The following is a 20,316-nucleotide window of genomic DNA, read 5'->3' as shown; positions in this document are numbered from 1 at the left end:
TTCTTTTACAAACACCTTTTTTAAGGTTTTAGATCAAAATCCATCGAAAATCCCCCCAAAGTATAATAACTTCAAGTTCAAATCTTAAAGAGGAAAGTATCCAAAGTCTGTAAACAGAGTTGCAAATATAAGTTGGAAAACCATCTTATTAATTAAAAAAAAACTAAATTTGGAAAAATTAGCAAGCAATCATTTTACTAATTTTAGAGTTTTGCATCCAAGAAAAGAAATTGACTAAGTTGGGTCAAATCTGTGTACACCACCGAACTAGAGGCCAGAGGATGGGACCGTGGTTAGGGTCTTTATGTTAGTGTTTTGTCTTGTTCCTAATCAGACAAATTTGAATAATTTAAGAACATTTTGAAGATTTTAAAATAGGCTATAGATTCAATCCAATTCTTGAATTCAAATAAACAAAATTTTGCAGAAGTTTAACTGTAACACTTGGTAATGTACATATTTCTAAAAAGAAATTCTCACAACAAATATGTAATTTAGGTTTTATTGTGTTTCATTTAGACAGGACTGTTTAGACAGCTACACATGATGGTGTCATGTTGCAGTTGTTTCCGGAGTTTAATTCTGACCTCTGTGGTTCAGACTCTGTTTATTTGTACTACTCTTCTACTTTGGATTTCCAGGATACACATAGCAGCTCACGAGCTAACAAGGTCCCACAGCAAATAACCAGGACCTGGATCTGCAACCTTCACAGCCCAAAGAGCCATTTTCACTCTCAGTCCAATGAAATTGTCACAAATGTTAAATGAGCTTTGGGAAAAAGATGAATATCTTCTCTATGAATTTTGTTTTCATTTGTGACAATTTCTTCTTTCTATTTTTAGGTTTTGAAATAAAGAAAAACATGAAACTTTGCAACAACAACAACAAAAAAAATCTTCTGTAGGATGATGATATTGAATCCAATCAAGAATTGGATTCAAATCTATAGACTATTTTAAAATCTAAAACATGTTCTTAAATTATGTAAAACATTCTTGAAGTAAAAAAAACCAAAAAAAAAACCTAATAATTACCTTCTGTTGTGTAAATTCAATGTAATTATTCCATGACTAATACTAAAAACACGCTTTTGTTATCAAATCTAAATTTAAAAACAATAGTTAATTCTTTATCATTTTAATGGTGGAAGGTCCAACGAGCAACTTGCCTATGGGGTTCCATTTGTATCAAAAATACAGATTCCCAACTGAGCTAGGAAAGAGAGAAGTTTTAAGAAATGTATTGGTAATGTCCTATTGAATTTGAAGGCAGCATGACGCACCAGGTCAAAGAGGAGAGGAGTGGACGTGCGCGTAGCCTGACCCGCCCCTTTCCAGCGAGAGAAGCCACTGCTGTTGCCCACTTACTGTTGTTTTGAGCTCGTGCAGCCTCCTGGCCTCGCTGACGAAACTAAAATTTAGGTTTTAAGCGGCTTCTGTCTGCCCTCGCCTGTTTTCATTTTCGCTGTATGGTTTTGGTTTGCGTGGTGAGGACGGAGACTGGAGGGCGTTTCTACTAATTCATTCACAAACGGCAACAATGGCAGCGCAGGACTTTAATTTCTTGCTCGCTACGGATTCGTACAAGGTGAGCGGATCTGTTTGGTGCTCCCCCGGGGGTTCTGTTCTTCGTAAATGTTTCCGGTTGGTTATAATCATTTATTCTGAGTGCGGCTGGTTATGCTGTGCCCCAGCTCAGCGGTGCTGTTCACTCACCTCAGTTGTGACAGAAACAGCGTGTAGCAGATGACGGTGATAGCAAGAATCGAAAGTTAAGCCTGCTGTGTGCCGTGGGTGCTGGAAATGGAAATTGAAACTGATCACCTGGGGCAGAGCCCGGATAGAAATCAGCGTGTTGGGCACATAATCAGACATTGAGCCTTTAAAGGTTAAAACTAAACTCTCATTTTGCTCTAAGTCTGTATTTCACTGAATCGCAAATGTGATTTGTCAACAACGTGATAAAATGGACTAAGCTTAAATTGACATTTTCATAAATTCTGTGACAATATTCAGAAGAGCCTGGGTTATAAATATGAGTGTTGGTCAGACGTTGAATATGTACATAGTACCATAAACTACTTCTGCTAAGACGCAACTTTGACATTTTGTCGTTTGATAAACTAAATCAGATTAAATACTAAAACGTTAAACGTGACATGTTTTTGTTTGACACTGTTTTTTGTATGTTGGCAAGATTTTCAGAAGAGTTTTGTGGGAATGAGCTTTGTTGGCCAAGATTGTGCGCGCAAATGAATTTTAAAGAATTCTGCAGTGCTCAGGGGAGCCTAAGCAACTTACTGAGGCTGCTATGAAGGATAATTTGTTCTCAACACACACAGAAGCAACACAAACAGAGGTGAACACAGTCAAAAAAAATACAACAGTCACTAGTAAAGTGGATAATATCTGGTATTTTGCTATTTAAGTAAAACATATACAGAGCTGGACAACTTGACTGAAAAACATGTCGCAGTATATGTGTTTCATATCAAGCGATATAGATAATTATTGCTAAATTTTGTGTTTTAAACATCTGAAATACTGCCAAGCTGGCAACTTGACCTTTCCTGTTTTATACACAATTTCCTCTTGAGCTGTGGATTCCATCCTTGGACATTGGGTTGTAGGAAACCAAATTTCTTCATTATTTGCTCCTTTCAGTTGTTTACAGGAAGTGAAAACTGGTATACAAGTTCATTTCCTGTTTAGAGATTGTTTTTTTCTTTTACTCAACAACAATTACTGTTTTTTTTTACTTATGTTTTGTGAGGAAAATATAACAACAACCACATACTAAAGAATATTGACTCTGATGAAAAAGAATGTAATAGTCTATTTACTTGCGGATGTTGTGATTTTTAAAATTTTTTATTATTATGCTATTTTCCAAGTGAAGCTGCTAGTGAGGACCATATGCCTTCTGGAATACTGTGACTTTGTTTATAAGCAGATTCAAATTATTCTCTTTCTCCAAGAGATCTCATTGCCTCGAGACAGCCGGAAAAAGCTGCAATATGGATGATCAGCTCTTGGTGGTGAGAATAACGAAGCTATTTGCTACAATCCCTTTCTTCTACCCAAAGGTCACATCGGGTCATCCAGATAAAACAGGGTATTTTTTGTTGACATAACACGGTATGCTAGAAAACAACTTGGTATTATAATCTCGCACCCTGAAAGCGGTGGGTTTGGCTCCATCTTCCTCCCGTACATATCAAGGTGCCCCTGGGTAAGGCTCTTAACTTCAGATTGCCTAATGCAGGTCAGTGCGCCTTGAGAATCAGGGTTGAGAAACGTCTGACCCTCACTCTCAGTGGACGGAACGATATGAAACTAAAACGGGGGATTTGTGTTTGGTTTGTTTTTAGCGGAACCTTAAAGCTGCCACAACACAGTTCTCCCAAATCATATCAGACCGAGGGGCCCACAGCCACAACCCTTCCCCCCGTGCCCTGCCAATGAAACACCAAACCACTCAAAAAGGGTCATTTAAGTTTACTTTTAAATGTGGACTGTCCCTTGAACTTATAAACAAAACTAAATATTTGTTTTGCACACGCACGTAAGCACACTTCCGCCACTGGACAGGGGGCCACAAACCCAGAAAATGTTGTCAGCCACCTGGAAATTTCATCCATAAAGGATTAATTACAGATTCGTTCTCACCATTATTTGCTCTAGAGTGCAGATAAAAACCTCTGAAGTGCCAGCTACTGATTCCCTTGGTTGCACCTGTGCAGTGTCACACTATGGAGCACTTTGTTTTTCCTCACTGGTGACCCCTACTGTTCTGGAAAACGACTGCAGTGAGTGAAGCACCTAAATTGACTCTTTGCATTTTTCCTTTTTCAGATCACACACTACAAACAGTATCCTCCAAACGTCAGCAAAATTTACTCCTACTTTGAATGCAGGCAGAAGAAAGGCTCTCAGTTCAATGAGGTGGTGTTCTTTGGTCTGCAGTATTTGCTTAAGAAGTACCTCACAGGTATGTTCTCCCATTAAGAAAGCAACTGTGAACAACTGTTGAGACATGAACATGGTGATTTTCAAGGACTTGACTTTATGCTTATCCATCTTCATTGCTTTGAGGAGACAGCGTAATCTTCCGACAACTTACTTGTATATTCAAAGGGTTTAACTACAAATAACATTTTAGAAAAGTACCAATCCAGCACTGAATATTCAGACACACATAAAATGTTCCGTAAAAGTTTGTAGGCAACATTTGCCGGATGTCAAAATGATGCTAATATGGCAGCAATGTTCACTGAACTGTAAAGTTCTCCTGTTTTCCCCCCCATTTCCTAGTGGAAATATTGCACACTTAGCAAATTAGATAATTTATTTAAAAATAACACTTGGCAAAGAACTAATTAATTTTAAAGTATTAGACTTCCAAGACAAATGGGATAAAAGAAGAATCACACTTTCTTTCTCTATCCACATGTGCATAAATGACATCAGTAAAACTTTCATTAGAAAAATGTTAATTGTACAGAGCTTTAATTTAATGTAGTGGGCTTTAGAATAAGAGATTCTCAATAATAATAAAAAACATTAAAATCAAGAAAAATGGCATTTTAAAACATCCAATGCTTAGGAAAAATACTTGTGTATCCACACATTTGGAGTAAAAAAAAAAAAAAAAAAGGTTATTTAAAGAGCATTGAAATACCAGAACTGATTAAGATGTCATGAACATAGACACAAAAAAGCACCAATAAAGAAAAAACAACTTCCTGTGCAAGAAAATAAAAAGTCATGATTTCCAGTTTTAAAACTATAATCAAAGGTTGCATTTTATAACTGATTAGAAGTTTATGGCAAATCCAAATTTTTAAATAATTTGGTCAATGCCTTTTTGCCTTTGTGGTGAAAATACTGGGCTCTGCAGTCGTTTGCTGTCGACCCTGTGAACAAAATTAAATCCCTTCAAAATCGGAGAACGTTCCAAACGTTTGCAGGATGTCTTAAAGCCTTAGAGACTTATCCAATAGGAGTATTACCACCCCCACCCCTTCACACACACACACACACACACACCACCTACCCTCACCCACCCACCCACACACACATAAAGAGCTACTGTGCTTCATTTCTTAACATGCACTTTTAATAATCCAGGAGTGTTATAGTTTTTTTTTAATTGTTAGAAAACAATTGAAGGACAGTTTTGCTTCCAGAGACTTCATAAATCATTTATTTGTTGTTTCTTTTTTCATTTATTTTGGATATGTAAAATGTCTTCCAGTTTGACATTTTACAAACTGGAAAATGTCCAGTTTGTAAAATGTTCTTGCATTCCTGTGCCATCAGATTACTTAAAAATGGTCTCAAAACAACATTATTGTTTATCACGATAATGTCTGGGACAATTTATTATCCAGTAAAATTTGTAATTTTGCCTCAACTCATGAATTCTGAGAAAAAAAATTAAAATATGAACACTCACATCTTTCCGACAGTAAATGTTATGTGTCCTCCTTTCACCAGAAAATCTTGATAAAGACAATAGAATAGAAATGAGACTAAAACAGCAAACTATCACTCCAAGCTGTTCTCCCATGAGAAATTGTTTTTTTATTGCCCATAGAAACCGTTAATAGCGTAGAAATGCCTGCCACGGTTTTGTATTTTTTCCGGCTTCATTCACATCAACTTTGATCTGCTCATAGGGGTTTGGTAGCTTTGCTAACATTCGGTGTTGTTTACAGGCCCAGTTGTGACCGAGGACAAGATTCAGGAGGCCAAGCTATTCTACCAGATGCATTTCAAACAGGCTGTGTTTGATGAAGAGGGCTGGAGAAAAGTCCTTGAGGTATTCAGAGACAGGTTCACCTACGCCTGTGTTTCAATCACTTAATGTGAAAGATGTAAAAAGAATTTTTTTTTTTCTGTGTCAGAAACACAATGGTCGTCTTCCTATTCGCATCAAAGCAGTTCCAGAGGGGAAGATCATACCAAGAGGCAACGTTTTATTTACTGTGGAAAATACAGATCAGGATTTCTACTGGCTCACCAACTACATTGAGGTAAATTTGAAAAAAGTAACTTGAAGTGTTTGTTGTTGTTGAAATATTGTCATATTAATAATGCAGAGTAGCAAAACCTGCTCTCACAGATTGAAACTTTAAAGACCCCTGGGTGTCCAGAGAGGCCCCCGGAAAGACGAACAAAAAGCAGTACCTTGATTCTGACTCTGAGAGGCGCTCTTTGGTATAAAAGTCTCTGAGTGAATGATTCTAGATAAGGAAGGTTGGTTCTGTTGGAGATGATGATGTAAAGAAGGATTTTCCATAAAATCATGAAAATTTTGGATAACCCTTATTATGCTCTTCATGACTGTCATAGAAAAACAGAGTCTTCAGTCGGAGGCTTCCTGACATTCACCGTTATACAAACTGCTACAGGAGATCCTTCCTGCCCACAGCCATCAGTGTCAATAGGAGTTCCAACATTTGAATTTGAATTGTGCTTTTACTCAGTTGTGACTTATACTGGGATATTTGGCATCTGATTTCATTATAATTCAGATTGTAGGATTAAGAATAACAAGGAAATAATTTCAGGCTTCCACACAAAAACACAGAGTTTTTGTTCTAAAAAATGTTTTTTGTTATTTAGAATAGTCACATTCAAAATTTTGAAACACCTATTGATGCAATCTCGCCGTAACACCCAGAACTGGGAATTGATTTTATTATAATGTCAGCTAATGGTGGAACTGTGGCCAGTAAAAGCCAGCCCCTCGTACAACACTTTGCTTCATACAGAGGGTCTAGGCTCTCTATCAAGAAATGTTTTCTTCCTGGAGACATGGATCGTGTTGAGGTTATTACTCAGTTGCTAACGTTTGCCTGTGACATACTTAATGCACCAGTTCTCTGCTATGGTTCTTACGGGAAATTGCCTGCACTGTAAACAGCCGTCCTCCACTGCGAACAGAGAAGAGCTGAGCCGCAGGAGGCCGCCGTTCATGTTAATTCAATATTTAGTAGTGTGACCAACATTGACTGAACGGCTTCCTTCACTTCCTTCGCTACAGACAGACTACAATTCTAAAGCAGCAGAAAATCAACATCATAGATGTTGCCGATTGGCCTGGTAGAAAATCTGCTGGAAGGAATCAGGGTGAAGGGGAGAAAGCCCAGACTGTGCTGAAGCGAGATCTTATTTTAGCAGAATCCGACAGGAAGGCCATGGCCAGGCTACAGCAGTACTTCAAATCAAGAAGAGGTAATCAGGTTAAACTCTGAGAACAACTAGCAGACCTTACCTTTAGGAATCGTTTTAAATGTCCGCCCTAATTTATTCATAACAGTGTTCGACGTGCATTTGGACTTGATGTCTTGAACATCACCGCTTCAACTTATGGTCATGTCTAAGTGTTTCTCTTGCTACAGAGCCATTTGCATCCAGAGTTAAAGGCTGATTGCTCATTTAAAAGCTTTTGGGGCTCTCCTTCATCCTTGTTGCTTTTGTTTTTTTTTATCTGCTTCTTTTTGGCCATAGACCATGCTGGTGCAGATGTGGTATCCCATCACAGTAGCTACCATATCCAGAGAGTTTAAGAAGATTCTGGCCAAACACCTGAAAGCTACTTCAGGGAGTCTGGAGGGCCTGGAGCTGAAGCTGCATGACTTCGGCTACCGAGGAGTCTCATCCCAGGAGGTCAGGAGGCTCTCACTGCCTCTCTTCACTATGTGTCTCATATGTTGGTGCTACATTATTTTATTTATTTTTTTGTTGTTGTTTTATTCTTCAAGAAATCTTTATTTAGAAAGTATGACACACGAGTAATAATAATACAGGATATCAAAATTATTATTATTATTACTTAAGTTAAAATAGAGTTTGACAAACATCATTAATAGAAAATGTTTCTAAACCTGGACAAAATTTGTATGTAAAACTGAAAAGAAGTCACTATTTGTGATCATTTTGCCAGGATTATTTGTGAACACGACAAACTTTGCTTCTTTGTCATTGTTTTTGCATTAAAACCTTTGTGAATATTTTTGGAGTCCCAGGCAATAATCTGATCAGAGAGGGGGAAACGTGTATAATGTGGAAACGAAATGTTAAGGATTTTAAACTTTTCCCACTTTTTCATTTAAACGCTATTATTTTCACACCTAGCTATAAGTAGCAAAATAAAACCTTTTGAAAGTGTGTGTATAACGGTATTAAAACATGCATATATCCACCTGTCGTTCATAGTAATCTTACTGAAGTGTCTATGGCGATGGCTGAAGTTTGTTTGCAGATAAACTTTCTAAATAAACTTGTAGATAATGTTTTTCTGTTTCATATTTTTAATTGTATTTTTAATTTGTAGTCTGCAGCATTGGGTGGAGCCGCTCACCTGGTTAATTTCTGCGGTACAGACACGATAGCCGGAGTATTGATGGCTCAGCGGTATTATGGTTGTCCGATGGCTGGCTTCTCCATTCCAGCGGCTGAACACAGGTGATCTAAACAAGTGGAATAAGCAGTTCAGAAATGGCGTGCATCAATAAGAGAGAAGGTCCTCAATGCTGGTTTCCAATCAGTTTGTTAATGCTTTAACACAGTTTCCCTTTCAGGCGCAAACGTCACTTCTGTTTCTGCCCCCCCATGACGTAGTTCATCACCTCCATCCTTTTTGTGTTCTGTGTAGTACGATCATATCCTGGGGGAAGAACAAGGAGAAGGAGGCCTTTGAGAGGATCCTGGACCAGTTTCTGTCGGGACCAGTGTCGGTGGTCAGTGACAGCTATGACATCTTCAATGCCTGCAAACACATCTGGGGAGATAAGCTGAAGGAACGGGTGATGGAGCGCAGTGAGGACTCGTGTCTGGTGATCAGGCCCGATTCTGGAGACCCAGCAGAGACTCTAATTGAGGTAAAAAAAAAAAAAAAAAAAAAAAAGAGAGAGATCAAGTGTGACTTCATTTTAATTTTAAATAATAAAAAAACCCATTTTTGTCTTGATTGTATTTTGGGGGCTCAAGTGGGCGTCCAACCTTCCTCTGTTATTCTTTGACTTAATTACATACCATCCGTTTTCATTGGGTCTGGACTTCTAGATGGCCCTGCTGAGCCTTCTTGGTACCTGTCAGCACATATTTGGCTTCACATAATTTGTTGATGCATGCAAAAACCTTCAGCTACAGTAAAACTGTAAGATTGCCTCGCTGCTTGAGTATTAACCAATATGCAGCAGTGTTGATTGCACCATCATTCCTGATCCTAATCCCTTTGGGACTGCAGTAGCTCAGCACAGTACAGAGTTCAATCTCCAGCTGCTGAAGCCAGATAGTGTTTAGGGAAAGCGCCGAACTGCATCTTGACTGTAATATGGCATCTCAGTTCAGCATATGACTTGTATTTGTTTTCGTTATCAATCAAAATGCCACCAAGAAATCTGAAATTAGATATTTGTATAAAATGTTTCAAAAGACACATAATCTGTCTGAAGCCTGGGCAAAGAATTCCTCCAAATGAGCACCAAATTAGTCTGAGTGGCTCCAGGAGAACTATGTTTTAGAGAAGCCATTACAAAGCCCTATCTCAGTCCCACAGAAATCTTGTTTAGAACTGAAAGTGTGTTTTAGAGCAAAGCTGCCTACAAACCAGAAATGGGCCTCAATTTCAGCAAGATGTTATGAGACACTTGTTGGAGTATGACCATAATATTTAAAAAACACAGTTTAAATGCATTTATACTAAGTGTTGAATGTATGTGAACTTCTGAATTTGAATAAAAATACATTTTTGCATTTTAGTGAATACAATTTTTTTCTTTAATCCTGCCTCACCTAAAACTGTAAAGGTTTAGTCTGCTTCTATGTCAGACAGTGGGGGGGGGGGGGGAACAAACATTTGTGTTATATGAATACCTGTTTTTAACTTTAGCTGTTGACCTTTAACTGGATCAGTTGCTGATTACTTGATATGGGACTGCAGAAATATTTTTTGGAGGAATTGTTGCACAGTAGTTTTCTATAAAAATGACAGAATCTAAAGTTTAGTGTCTGAAAGTCATGTTACAGTAGATTCAGACTATCTACATCACCAAAGCATGCCGATCACTAGACGATGGCTTATTTAAATCTGCTCTAGTTGAATTGAGATTATATGCCACATTTCCCTCTAAAAGTGCCCTAACAATGATTTCACCTTTAGGTCATCAAGATTTTAGGAGAGTGTTTTGGCTACAGTCTGAACTCAATGGGATATAAGGTTCTTCCATCTTACCTGCGGATCATCCAAGGGGATGGCATTGACCTCAGCTCAGTAGATCAGGTAAGAAAAATCTGAAGATTGGAAAGGTTACATAATACCTGCATAACTGAAGAACTGTGCCGTTTCAAGGTATCCTAGCCTCAAATTGACAACAAAGATGTGAGGAATCGCTAAAACTGAAATGGAAGGCGCAGTTGGAAGCTGCTTGTTGTGAAAAGTACTCTGATTGTCCTTTTAAAGAAATAAGTTTGTTAAAGTAAGACAACATTTCCACTGTTGGCAACGCCTGTAAATACTTTTTTTATTGTGATAAAACACAAGCTTCAAAACACAAACTACCGTATTTTCCGCACTATAAGGCGCACCGGATTATAAGGCGCACCTTCAATGAATGGCCTATTTTAGGACTTTTTTCATACATTAGGCGCACCGCATTATAAGGCGCATAGAATAGACGCTTCATACTCTATTATTACACATCCACATTAATAAAGAAATGGTCCCCGAGTACTTTATATAGTAGGCTGGCCCAGCCGTTGTTTCACTCACGGTGTTGGTGTTGCGATATTATGCCCAACTGCTTTCTGGGTAACACAGACCAACCGACACGCTGCCGCTGCAGTCTCTGTCTCTCTTCCCCTGCCCCTCCCCCCCTTTAAATGTATTATCAAACTTTATTAACAAACCAGTGTTCTGACAACTATCCCAGCATGCACCGCGCACTACTTCTTCTACGGGGGAAAAAGAAGTTGGCGGCTGCTTACCGTAGTGGACCAACTACGTAAGCAGCCTACTGCATGTCTGTGTAAACATGACGTCTTTCATTTCGATCTGAGTTAATTAGCGTAGCATTTCTGCCGGATTTTCACAACATATCAGCCACGACAATGGACAGGGGAACCAACAAGTTCATGTCATCTTTTTTGGACGACATCAAGGTGTTTGAGCCACTGGATGCCTCCAACATTGTGCGCGTCACAGCTAAAAGCTACCGATAGATGAGGAAAACGGCAGATCCTCACACCCTCAGCATAAATATAGCTGTGGACAAGATCACTGATGCCTATTGTTCTTGCAAGGCTGGGTAAGTCGGCATTCATGGTTTTGATGGTCCACAATGTACATTAGCATATGTTTACTACTGTAGCTTGTGTTTGTGAGACGGTCACGCACGTGGTAGCTGCACTGTGACCTAAAATGGGCATTAGCCAATGAAACGCGGCCCCTGTGGTAAGGTCCGTTGCTGGACCTGTTGTGGCTCAATATTGGTCCATATATAAGGCGCACCGGATTATAAGGCGCACTGTCGGCTTTTGAGGAAATTGAAGGTTTTTAGGTGCGTCTTATAGTGCGGAAAATACGGTACTTCAAGGTGAGGTTAAGGGGTCTTTTGGGCGCATCCGTGTGCACTGAGATGATATTTGATGTGAATTGGCACTATGTAAACCAGTGGTCCCCAAAGTCAGTCCTCGAGGGCCGGCATCCTGCATGTTTTACCACTCCCTGGTGGTAGTAACAACCTTTTCAGCATGTCAATGTTCCTCTTAGGCCTCTAATGAGCCATCATTTGATCCAGGTGTGCTAAACCAGGGAGAGAACTAAAACATGCAGGATGCCGGCCCTCGAGGACCGACTTTGGGGACCAGTGAAATAAACTTTAATCTCAGAATTATAAGAATAAAGTTAACTTTTTTTCTCCAGTGACCCTAGTCCTTCTGTGTACCCCGTCATCCATAGCCTGGTCATCACCTTCCTGTGAAATTCCATTCAATTCCCATCTCCCTTCACATCTCCATTTGGGATTTCTCCCATTGAGCTCAATTTCTCTGGTTGAAGTAGTTGTGAACAATGACAAGCTTAGCATCAGAAACGTGCCTTTAGCTTCAGACAAAATTATTGTCTGTAATTTTGGTTTTGACCTTATTTTTTATTCTGCTTCTGATTTCTCTAGATTCTTGCTAAGCTGAGTGATGAAGGGTGGAGTGCTGAGAATGTGCTTTTTGGCTGTGGCAGCTCCTTGCTTCAGAAGCTGAACAGAGATACACTTAGCTGTGCATTCAAGTGCAGCTATGTAGAGACCAATGGCAAAGGGGTAAGTGCTACAGCTTAGGCCAGACACTCAACCATTCTAGATTTCAGAGCACGCATTACAATTTTTTGATTTTCTCCTGCCACCTGTAATACCATTGCCATGTAAAACATCATGCTAGGAAAAAGTTTTAAACACAGCCATTAAAATAGCTGCAACTGCAAAATAGTCTCTTTGGATCAATTGTATTGTGTCCCATTGAAACAGTTCTTTTTATGAGTTTTTGTATCTCAAGTGTGTACAGGTATCAGATTGTTAAATATAATCAAAATGTAAAAAGTGCAGACTGTCTACTTGGAGATTCTTTGGGTGCATTCACACCAGCCATGTTTAGTATTCCTTAATTATTCTTTAGTTCATTTGCCTAGAAAGTCCAGTTTGTTTGGAGAGATGTGAATGCCTAACCAAACTTTGACCCGAACCAAAAAAAGTAAACTCTGGTCCTCCTACAAACCCAGGTCAACCGATCTGTGTTCGGTTGACCTAGGTCAAGTGAACTCTGGTGCGGTTTGAATGCACATGTGAACACCAATGTACATTTGAACTGGAGACCGCTTCAAAAGCAGGAAGTGGATTACAGTGCAGGGCATTATGGGTAAATACAACTAAAACAAACATGTGAATCTAGCACTAGTGGAAGAAGTGGCTCTTGGTCTTTTATTAAAGACAGAAGAGGAATTCTCCAACCACTAAAATCTGATGCCTCTCCATTTTTGTTTACATTTTGTGAAGAAGGAAGTTGTGCTCAGTGTCTCCTTCAGAGGTTTTAGTGTTGTTTTCTTGAGTAGTTTGCCCCCACAGGCAAAGGGAGGGAATACATTTTTTAATGGATCTGGATCATTGGACACAGAGAACCGCAGCAGCTCAAAATGTAACAAATGTTGCGATCTTGATCCAATCAAACCGAGTCTACCGAACTATCTGGTGTGAAAACACACTTGGACTGCTGGGTGTATTGCTCTCAATCCCACTGCAAAAGCTTCTCTCTATTCATGTCCTCATTGCTGCTTTTTTTTAACCATTTTGTTTTTTGAAGGACCGACTTTATTACAGCGGATCTGAAAAAGTCTCATGAACCCTCAGGACTGTCAATTATGATGTTCATTTTATGAAGCAATTTTTTGTCATCAGCATGATTACCTGAAGGGGGTCCAGAGCAGTCTTCAGAACAGAGCCGGGCTTTTATATCAGCTTGTTTAGCTTTTCTGTGTTGCTGGCTCTCATACTGCTACTCCAGTAGCAGGTGACAGAAGAGTTTGCTCTCTCTCCAACAGACTTATAGAAGATATGCAGTGTCTTACTGGAAACACTCAAGGACTTGGGCTTCCATGAAGTACAGTCTGCTCTGTCTCATATGTAGCTTCACTGCTGCGCCTCTAGCCCTGACTGCTTTCTAGTCCAACAACCAAGTATTTCTACTCCTCCTCCACTTCCTTTCCCATGACGGAAACCATGGTTAACCTTTTCCTTCTTGTCCAGCTCTGATGAACCCGACAGCTGCAGAGTCATCTGAGTATTTCTGCAGACGCGATCGGACTCTGACTTATGCTGGAGGTCTGAAGGGCACTGAGTGAAAAGGAAAGCTAAGAGTACAGCCCGCTTTGGTACTGCTGACCCCCATGGTCAGAAACACGACTCTTCAGGTCTGTTTGTCAGGTTGTCCACTGCTCTGGAGCCTCTGACAGGAGTCAGGGTGAATTGTGTTAAATGCAGCCTGACTCATTTAAGTCAGGCTGGACAAAGCAGGCAGCACAGATGAGCATGGGTTTGTTGTAGCTGGCGTATGATGGTATGTAACGCCACATTGTGTCATAATGCCACAATATGTAATAAGGTAGTAAAACTGCGCTTCAGAATGTAGTAAAACATCAGCAAGGCAACATTTTATAGCAATCAACACAGAATGTAATAAAATCCTTAAACGTATTCTTCAATGCTTTCTGCCGCATACGTAATTACGCCGTTACATTTTGCTCTGATTATTACAAAATGCAGAGGTAGCTCTTTATTTTTTTTAAATAATGTAATAATGTGGCGCAGTAAACAAGTCTCAGTTTCTCTCTGTCCCGCTGCAGGCTGACATCCTGCTCTATGATCTTGTGTGTGTTCCAGATGGATGTGTGCAAGCAGCCAGTGACCGACCCGTCCAAGGGGTCAAAGCGGGGCCGGTTATCGCTGAGGAGAAACTCGGACGGCTTCCTCGAGACAATAGAGAGAGGAGCAGGCAAACCCGAGGAGGTCTTTCACAACTTTTGTTTTTCTAATCATGTATTAAGTCACTTAACTAAACTTAAAATAGCAATTACAATCTAACTTCCTGTTCTTTTCTTTTGTTTGTTTTTTAAATTGCTAACAATTTAAATGATTGTTTTGCTAAAATATTTTGTTTACCTCATTCATAACTTGGACAAATAAGATAGAATAGTTGTTGACGTTAAAAAAAAAAGTAATCTCAAGACATGTGAAAATACAAACGGGTCCAATTCATACCCTTAAATATTGAACAACTTCAAATTAATGGCATGTGTAAAAAAATAATAATTTAACCCTTTCTTAGTGAGTGGGAAACATCTTCATTGGCATTCAGCCATTATTATTATTTTTTTTATTGTTAAGATTGTTTTGTATATTTTCCCTGGTGCTTTGATGGTTTGGTGATGAGATTCGTACCTGCTTGCCATGTCCCATCAATTTAGCTCCATCCATAGATTCTGGACCACTCCACAATATTATTGTTACCGCCAATCAGAAGAAAAAATGCTGGTAATATTAAAAGGTAACTTTAAACCCACTGTTAAAAATACCATTGAGCTTTACTGTACAAGTTAACGCAATGTTAGTTACAGTAATTCAGGTCAAAAAGTTGTTTTTCTAAGGAAGCCCGGTTGATTGCATCAAGCACTTGGATTTGCAGGAATTCCTGCATGTAATTTGATTTCACAATCTGAAAGGTTCTGTTGATAAGCTAATCACAAATGCATGATGTGACACTTTCAGATCACCCATGGCAACCGACTTTGATGTCAGATGCAACCCTGATTTAATAAAGTTAATTAAGCAATTAGGAACGATCTCCAGATATTCTTTTTATAGAGCAATGCTGCTTCTTTATGTGGTGAAATAAAAACATCACCTGAACTCTTAAAAATCAGTGATCTGATCTTACTCAGACCACTGAGCTTTTGCTCCCAGATGATGTGTGTCTCTCTCTCCTAGACCCTGCAATTTAAGCAGCTACACATGCAACTAACTCTTATGTTTGCCAGATTTTAATTGCTTAGACATTCCTGCTGGCTCAGCGCTAATCTGTTTAGCTATGTTTCTCTCATAGATTGAGACACATCTATAATCAACTCTTAGCTTTTTCTTTAAAATTGAAACCACTCCTGGACTGGCTGGACTTTTATTTTGTTTAATTTTTGGCAATTTTTTGTGTTGGTTCTGTCTTCACAAACCCCCTGGATCTGCGGCAGGATTCTTCCTGTTAAATCTTAATTGCAAAATTCTTTTTGCATCAATTTTTCATGCAAAAATTTTAGCATCAAGGAGAAATTGATGTTAAAGCCCAAGATTCCAAATAAGGAATGCTAAATTGCTTTTGCAATTTAGCATTTCTTACTTTTTTTTTTTTTTACTTTTTTTTTGTGAGACTCCATTTAGGTTTTGGAAATGGAATAAACTTCATTGCACCCTCTAAAAGCTCTGAGTTGAAAACATTTACCCAATTTTTTCACATTACTGTACTTCAAACCTCTCACACTTCGTTGCAGTTACCATGATTTTATCATTGTAATGATAAAATCCAACAATGCTGTCAGAGGTTCACTTCCTCCAGGTAAGGGGCGTGACCGCTGATTGGTCAGTTGCAGACAATCCCACTGGAGTGATTGTCAGGTGTCTTCATGTGAGTTATGTTGACACCACATAGCTAGATCCATTCTCTAGAATCCAGAATCTTTGAGTTCTGGAGCTGGTGTGTGCGTGCGTGTGGTCACGTCTTTTCCTGTTAGACTGGAAACGTGGTGCTCTTGTGAGTGTGGGTAACGTGCTCTGTGCTCTTCAGGACCTCCTGGTGACTGTTTTTGAGAACGGCAGCCTGCTGCAGGACTACTCTCTGGACGAGATCAGAAAAAATGCTCTGCTTCAGGACGACGAGCCAAACCCAAACCTGTACAACCACGAACAGGAGCTGCTGCACAACCACATCATCAGCAGCATCCATTAGAACACCCGGACGACTCATAGGACTCACGGTACTCTGGGCACAGCGGGGAGTGGCGGCACACAGACTAGCAATTTTTTTTAAAGCACCAACTACATGATGAAACTCTGGATTAGTCACTGCCAAGAGCCACCAACAACCCACCACTGCAACCTTCATATCAGAGAGCCACAACATGTCTGTGTTCACGTCCATCTGCTTCCCTCACTCCCGTACCTCTTGCACAATCACCTGGTGTTTTATTATGCTGCAGTAGTGAACACAGCGCAGCGTTGTCTTGACACTAAATGTGACCAACTAAAGCTCAGGTTCAGATATAAGCTAAGTTACTCATTTCCAAAATGTCTTGTGCTCCTATTGAGTTCTACGACAAAAGTAGATCAATATATCAGCTCGACACAGGAAATATTTGCAATTGTTGTGCATCAGCCGATGTTCCAGTGAAGTTCGGTCCCGTCACTCTCTGGTGGACATTTATAGAGCTGGAACTTTGTGAATGATGAAGAGCCATAAAAAATGAAAATATCTGGCCTTTCCTAGTGGCCAGCAGTGTTACAGCACCGTGTCATAACATTTCCGTATCTTCATCAATCTTTGAAAGCAAATCCTGTCACAATTCAACTCTGGAATATAAATGTGATTCTTAAAGCTGCTTTTAACGTCAACATGCATCTCGTTTTACCAACTTCCACACGTCGTGAACTTCAGTCTGTTTATTTTAGTGTTCATGTGAAGTAAGGAAGTTTTAAGTAGTTTCTAAGTGCAGGAAATGACTATAAAATAATACAGACAGATCATAACGGCAGTTTATGTTCATACCATTAGGCAGGCATGTACTTTTTAATGTTGCTCTGTCCATAACCCCAAAGTATCAATTTTGTATTATTCCATAAAACTTAAGTTGTCATAAGAATGATTTTTTTTTTTTGATTTTTTTTTTTTTTTTATGTTTTGTAAATGTCATTTCAGTAATACTGACTAAATGCTTTCATGGGAGTTCAGTCCTCATCCATTTCAGGTGTTTTCAGACAGCAGTGCTGTCTTCAGTCACAGCCTCTTTCACCCTGCTGGCTCTTAAAGGAACAGCGCTTTGCTGCGTAGAAACCCATTGCAATTATTACGTTTTGTACCAAAAAGTACTGTGTAGTCAGCAGCTTATCAAGGGAAAAACTGAAATCTGTGTTAAAAGAATAACACAGATACTTCTATCACAGCCTTCTTAATACATACTTAACATTGAGCTTAATTAGAGCTGTTTAGATAATAGACCTAGCAGATTTTATTGTCTTTAGCCAAAATTTCCCATTTTTCAGCCACGATCCTATGTCACCATGGTTACAACTGTTTCTGTTTAATCATGACCACAGCAGACCAGCTAACTCACATTTACCTTTGAGTTGCTCTTGCTGGTTTAAATTGCTAACATGTTAGCATGTTAGCTTTGGGGACTGGACTCGGGCATTGCTGCTGTTGTGGAAGGAAAACTAAAAGGTCACATCCAGTTAGAATAAAGCATGTTTTTAATGAAAAGCTGGGACATTATACAAGTGCTTTTATTAAACCTGCACAGCTCAATATCAGGCTGTACTTTTTAATTGTATAAAATTATATTTATTTACCAAGTACTTTGAAAAGGTGTAGCGCTCATCTGGTTTTCTGATTAAAAATGTCTGATTGACATCTATACCACAAACCTGTGTTCAACATATGGCCTCATGTTTTCACACCCTATAATGTTGCCAGTTTGTCACTGATTGTACATTCTGATTCAATGTATAGTAGAACTGCAATAGTTTTGATTACCAGTGTGTGATGTTTTGTTTGAGGTTAGTGTTTTATTTGGGCATTTAATCTTTAACTTGAAACTGATTGGAAACATTATTATTATTATTATTATTATTATTATTGTTATTATTTGTTTAACCCCTTCCTGTTGGCTGTGTTGATCTGAGAAAAACAGCCAGTTTGTTTTGCTACATACTGCTTTAAAAGATTGATTTAATATTAAACATTAATTACTGAGTGAAATGTAAGTTTGCATTTGACAGACACTGAACAGATTTCGTTAACTGATGTAGCTTATGTTTAAGCTAGCTTAAACATAAGCTAACTTTTGGTTAATGAATGGCAAATGAACAAATTGACAAATGAACAAATCTGTTGTGTCCACAGCTATTCAGGTTTTTTTTTTTTAAGTAGGTTCATGATTAAAATTTCTGTATTAGCATTTCCTCAAATTGTCCTTCTCAAATTGTGCAAGTTCTTATTTGACTTATTTACCCAAAATGCCTTTTAGGAACTGCTGCCAAAGATTTTTTTTTTACAGCTGAAAACATTTTTTATAAATGATTTTCAAACCCCTGCATCAACATGTCAGCTGTTTTAGGAAATTCAAAACTCTTAAAGAAAATGTTATGGTCTGAACTCCTGAGCAGTCCAAGGTGTCCAACTATCAACCTTTAACCCCTGGAGACAGGCATCTACCTCCCCGTGATCCTGCAAGGCAGGTACAGGAAAAGAAATCTCAAAACATTTCACATATTATGAAATGTATACACTAGGTTTTAAGAACAGGCATTGGTATATGACTTCGGTGTATTCACATTGCAGAAGTGTGATTTTTTTATTTATTTTTTGACTCTAGTGGCCTTTACTTGATAGTTAATTGACAGGAAGGTGGGTAATGAGAAAAGGGGGAAGACGTGCAGCAAAGGTCGCCAAGGCAGGGAATCGAACCTACAACAGCTGCGTCGAGGACTAAGGCCTCCATATGTGGGTTGTGCTTAACCCCTGCACCATCACAGCACACCCCAGAAGTGTGATTTTTGAAGTTGAATATTAAAGAAATATTAGGCACCTGAATCTCTCTCTGATTTGGTTCAGTTGCCTTCTTTACAGGAACTTTAGATTTTCATAGCTTTTCATTTTATTGTCCATCTTTTCAACAGTCATTTAAGTTTTAGACTGATGACTGTTGACCTGCTGTTCTGTAAGGAAATATTATTAAATAAATTGTTTTGGAAAAAAAACTTTAAGAATGTTCATTTTTAAGATAAATCCTAATTACAGAAAGTTCTGGAAAGATTTAAGTAAGGTAGGAGGATTTTTTTTTCCTCCATCTTCCTCAAAATTCATCCATCCATTCATCTAAACTCGCCAGTCCTCGCAGGGTGACGGGGTGGAACAGGTCACCAATCCACCACACCCCAGGAACAACAATGACTATAAACATGTTAGTATGTCAATACACTGAAGACTTGCTTTTCTCTTCATATTTTTTCATTACATGTCTGTAATTTTATGTTTTGTGTCCAAAGGTTACTATTTTTTTTTTCTTTTGTGAGAATAAACCATCCCTTCCACCCTGAGTGTGCATTTCTCTGCCTCAGCAGGAATCCCGCCTCTCAGCAGGATTACAGATGTAGAAGCTGTTATCACAGCGGGTTTATCCCAGAAGCAGTCCTATCCACAGGAGAGCTCAGACATGGGATCAAACAACATGTAGCCATACTTTATAAGAGTGTCGTGTCGTCCTTTAGCACTGCAGCAATATTAATAATAAAAAAAACATAGCTTTTAATAATGTATCTCTATATTATAATTAAGAGCACCAACATGAAAGGCTCAAAAAAGAAATTCTGGGTATAGAATCCAAACATAGAACTCAATAATCATCTTTCTAAAATAGTATCAATACAGTGATTTTTAAAAAAATAAACTAATCAATAAATAAATAGCAAAAAGGTAATTTTTAACAGAATATGAACCA

General features: G+C 38.8%; 1 protein-coding gene across 2 annotated transcripts; it reads left to right on the top strand.

Annotated features, from left to right (window-relative positions):
• Positions 1 to 845: 845 nt before the first annotated feature.
• nampt2 (nicotinamide phosphoribosyltransferase 2) lies at positions 846 to 19,915 on the top strand. 2 transcript variants are annotated; one of them, XM_015011311.2, is made up of 12 exons: positions 846 to 1,590; positions 2,981 to 3,040; positions 3,858 to 3,993; positions 5,723 to 5,826; positions 5,912 to 6,040; positions 7,521 to 7,679; positions 8,347 to 8,477; positions 8,668 to 8,893; positions 10,177 to 10,296; positions 12,188 to 12,328; positions 14,438 to 14,563; positions 16,389 to 19,915. In XM_015011311.2, exons 1-12 carry the CDS (start codon positions 1,543 to 1,545, stop codon positions 16,548 to 16,550), a joined length of 1,542 nt encoding a protein of 513 aa, XP_014866797.2. In that variant the 5' UTR covers positions 846 to 1,542; the 3' UTR covers positions 16,551 to 19,915. The 2 variants fall into 2 exon arrangements, with proteins under 2 accessions (XP_014866797.2, XP_014866798.2); XM_015011312.2 differs by lacking the exon at positions 2,981 to 3,040 and having other exon boundaries at positions 852 to 1,590.
• Positions 19,916 to 20,316: the final 401 nt, after the last annotated feature.

Source organism: Poecilia mexicana, unplaced genomic scaffold (genome assembly GCF_051168715.1).
Source record: "Poecilia mexicana isolate PSO_F unplaced genomic scaffold, ASM5116871v1 scaffold_5, whole genome shotgun sequence".
Lineage (NCBI taxonomy): Eukaryota > Metazoa > Chordata > Actinopteri > Cyprinodontiformes > Poeciliidae > Poecilia > Poecilia mexicana.
Note: the sequence above shows the minus strand (reverse complement) of the source record. Positions and strands in the feature narration are given on the sequence as shown.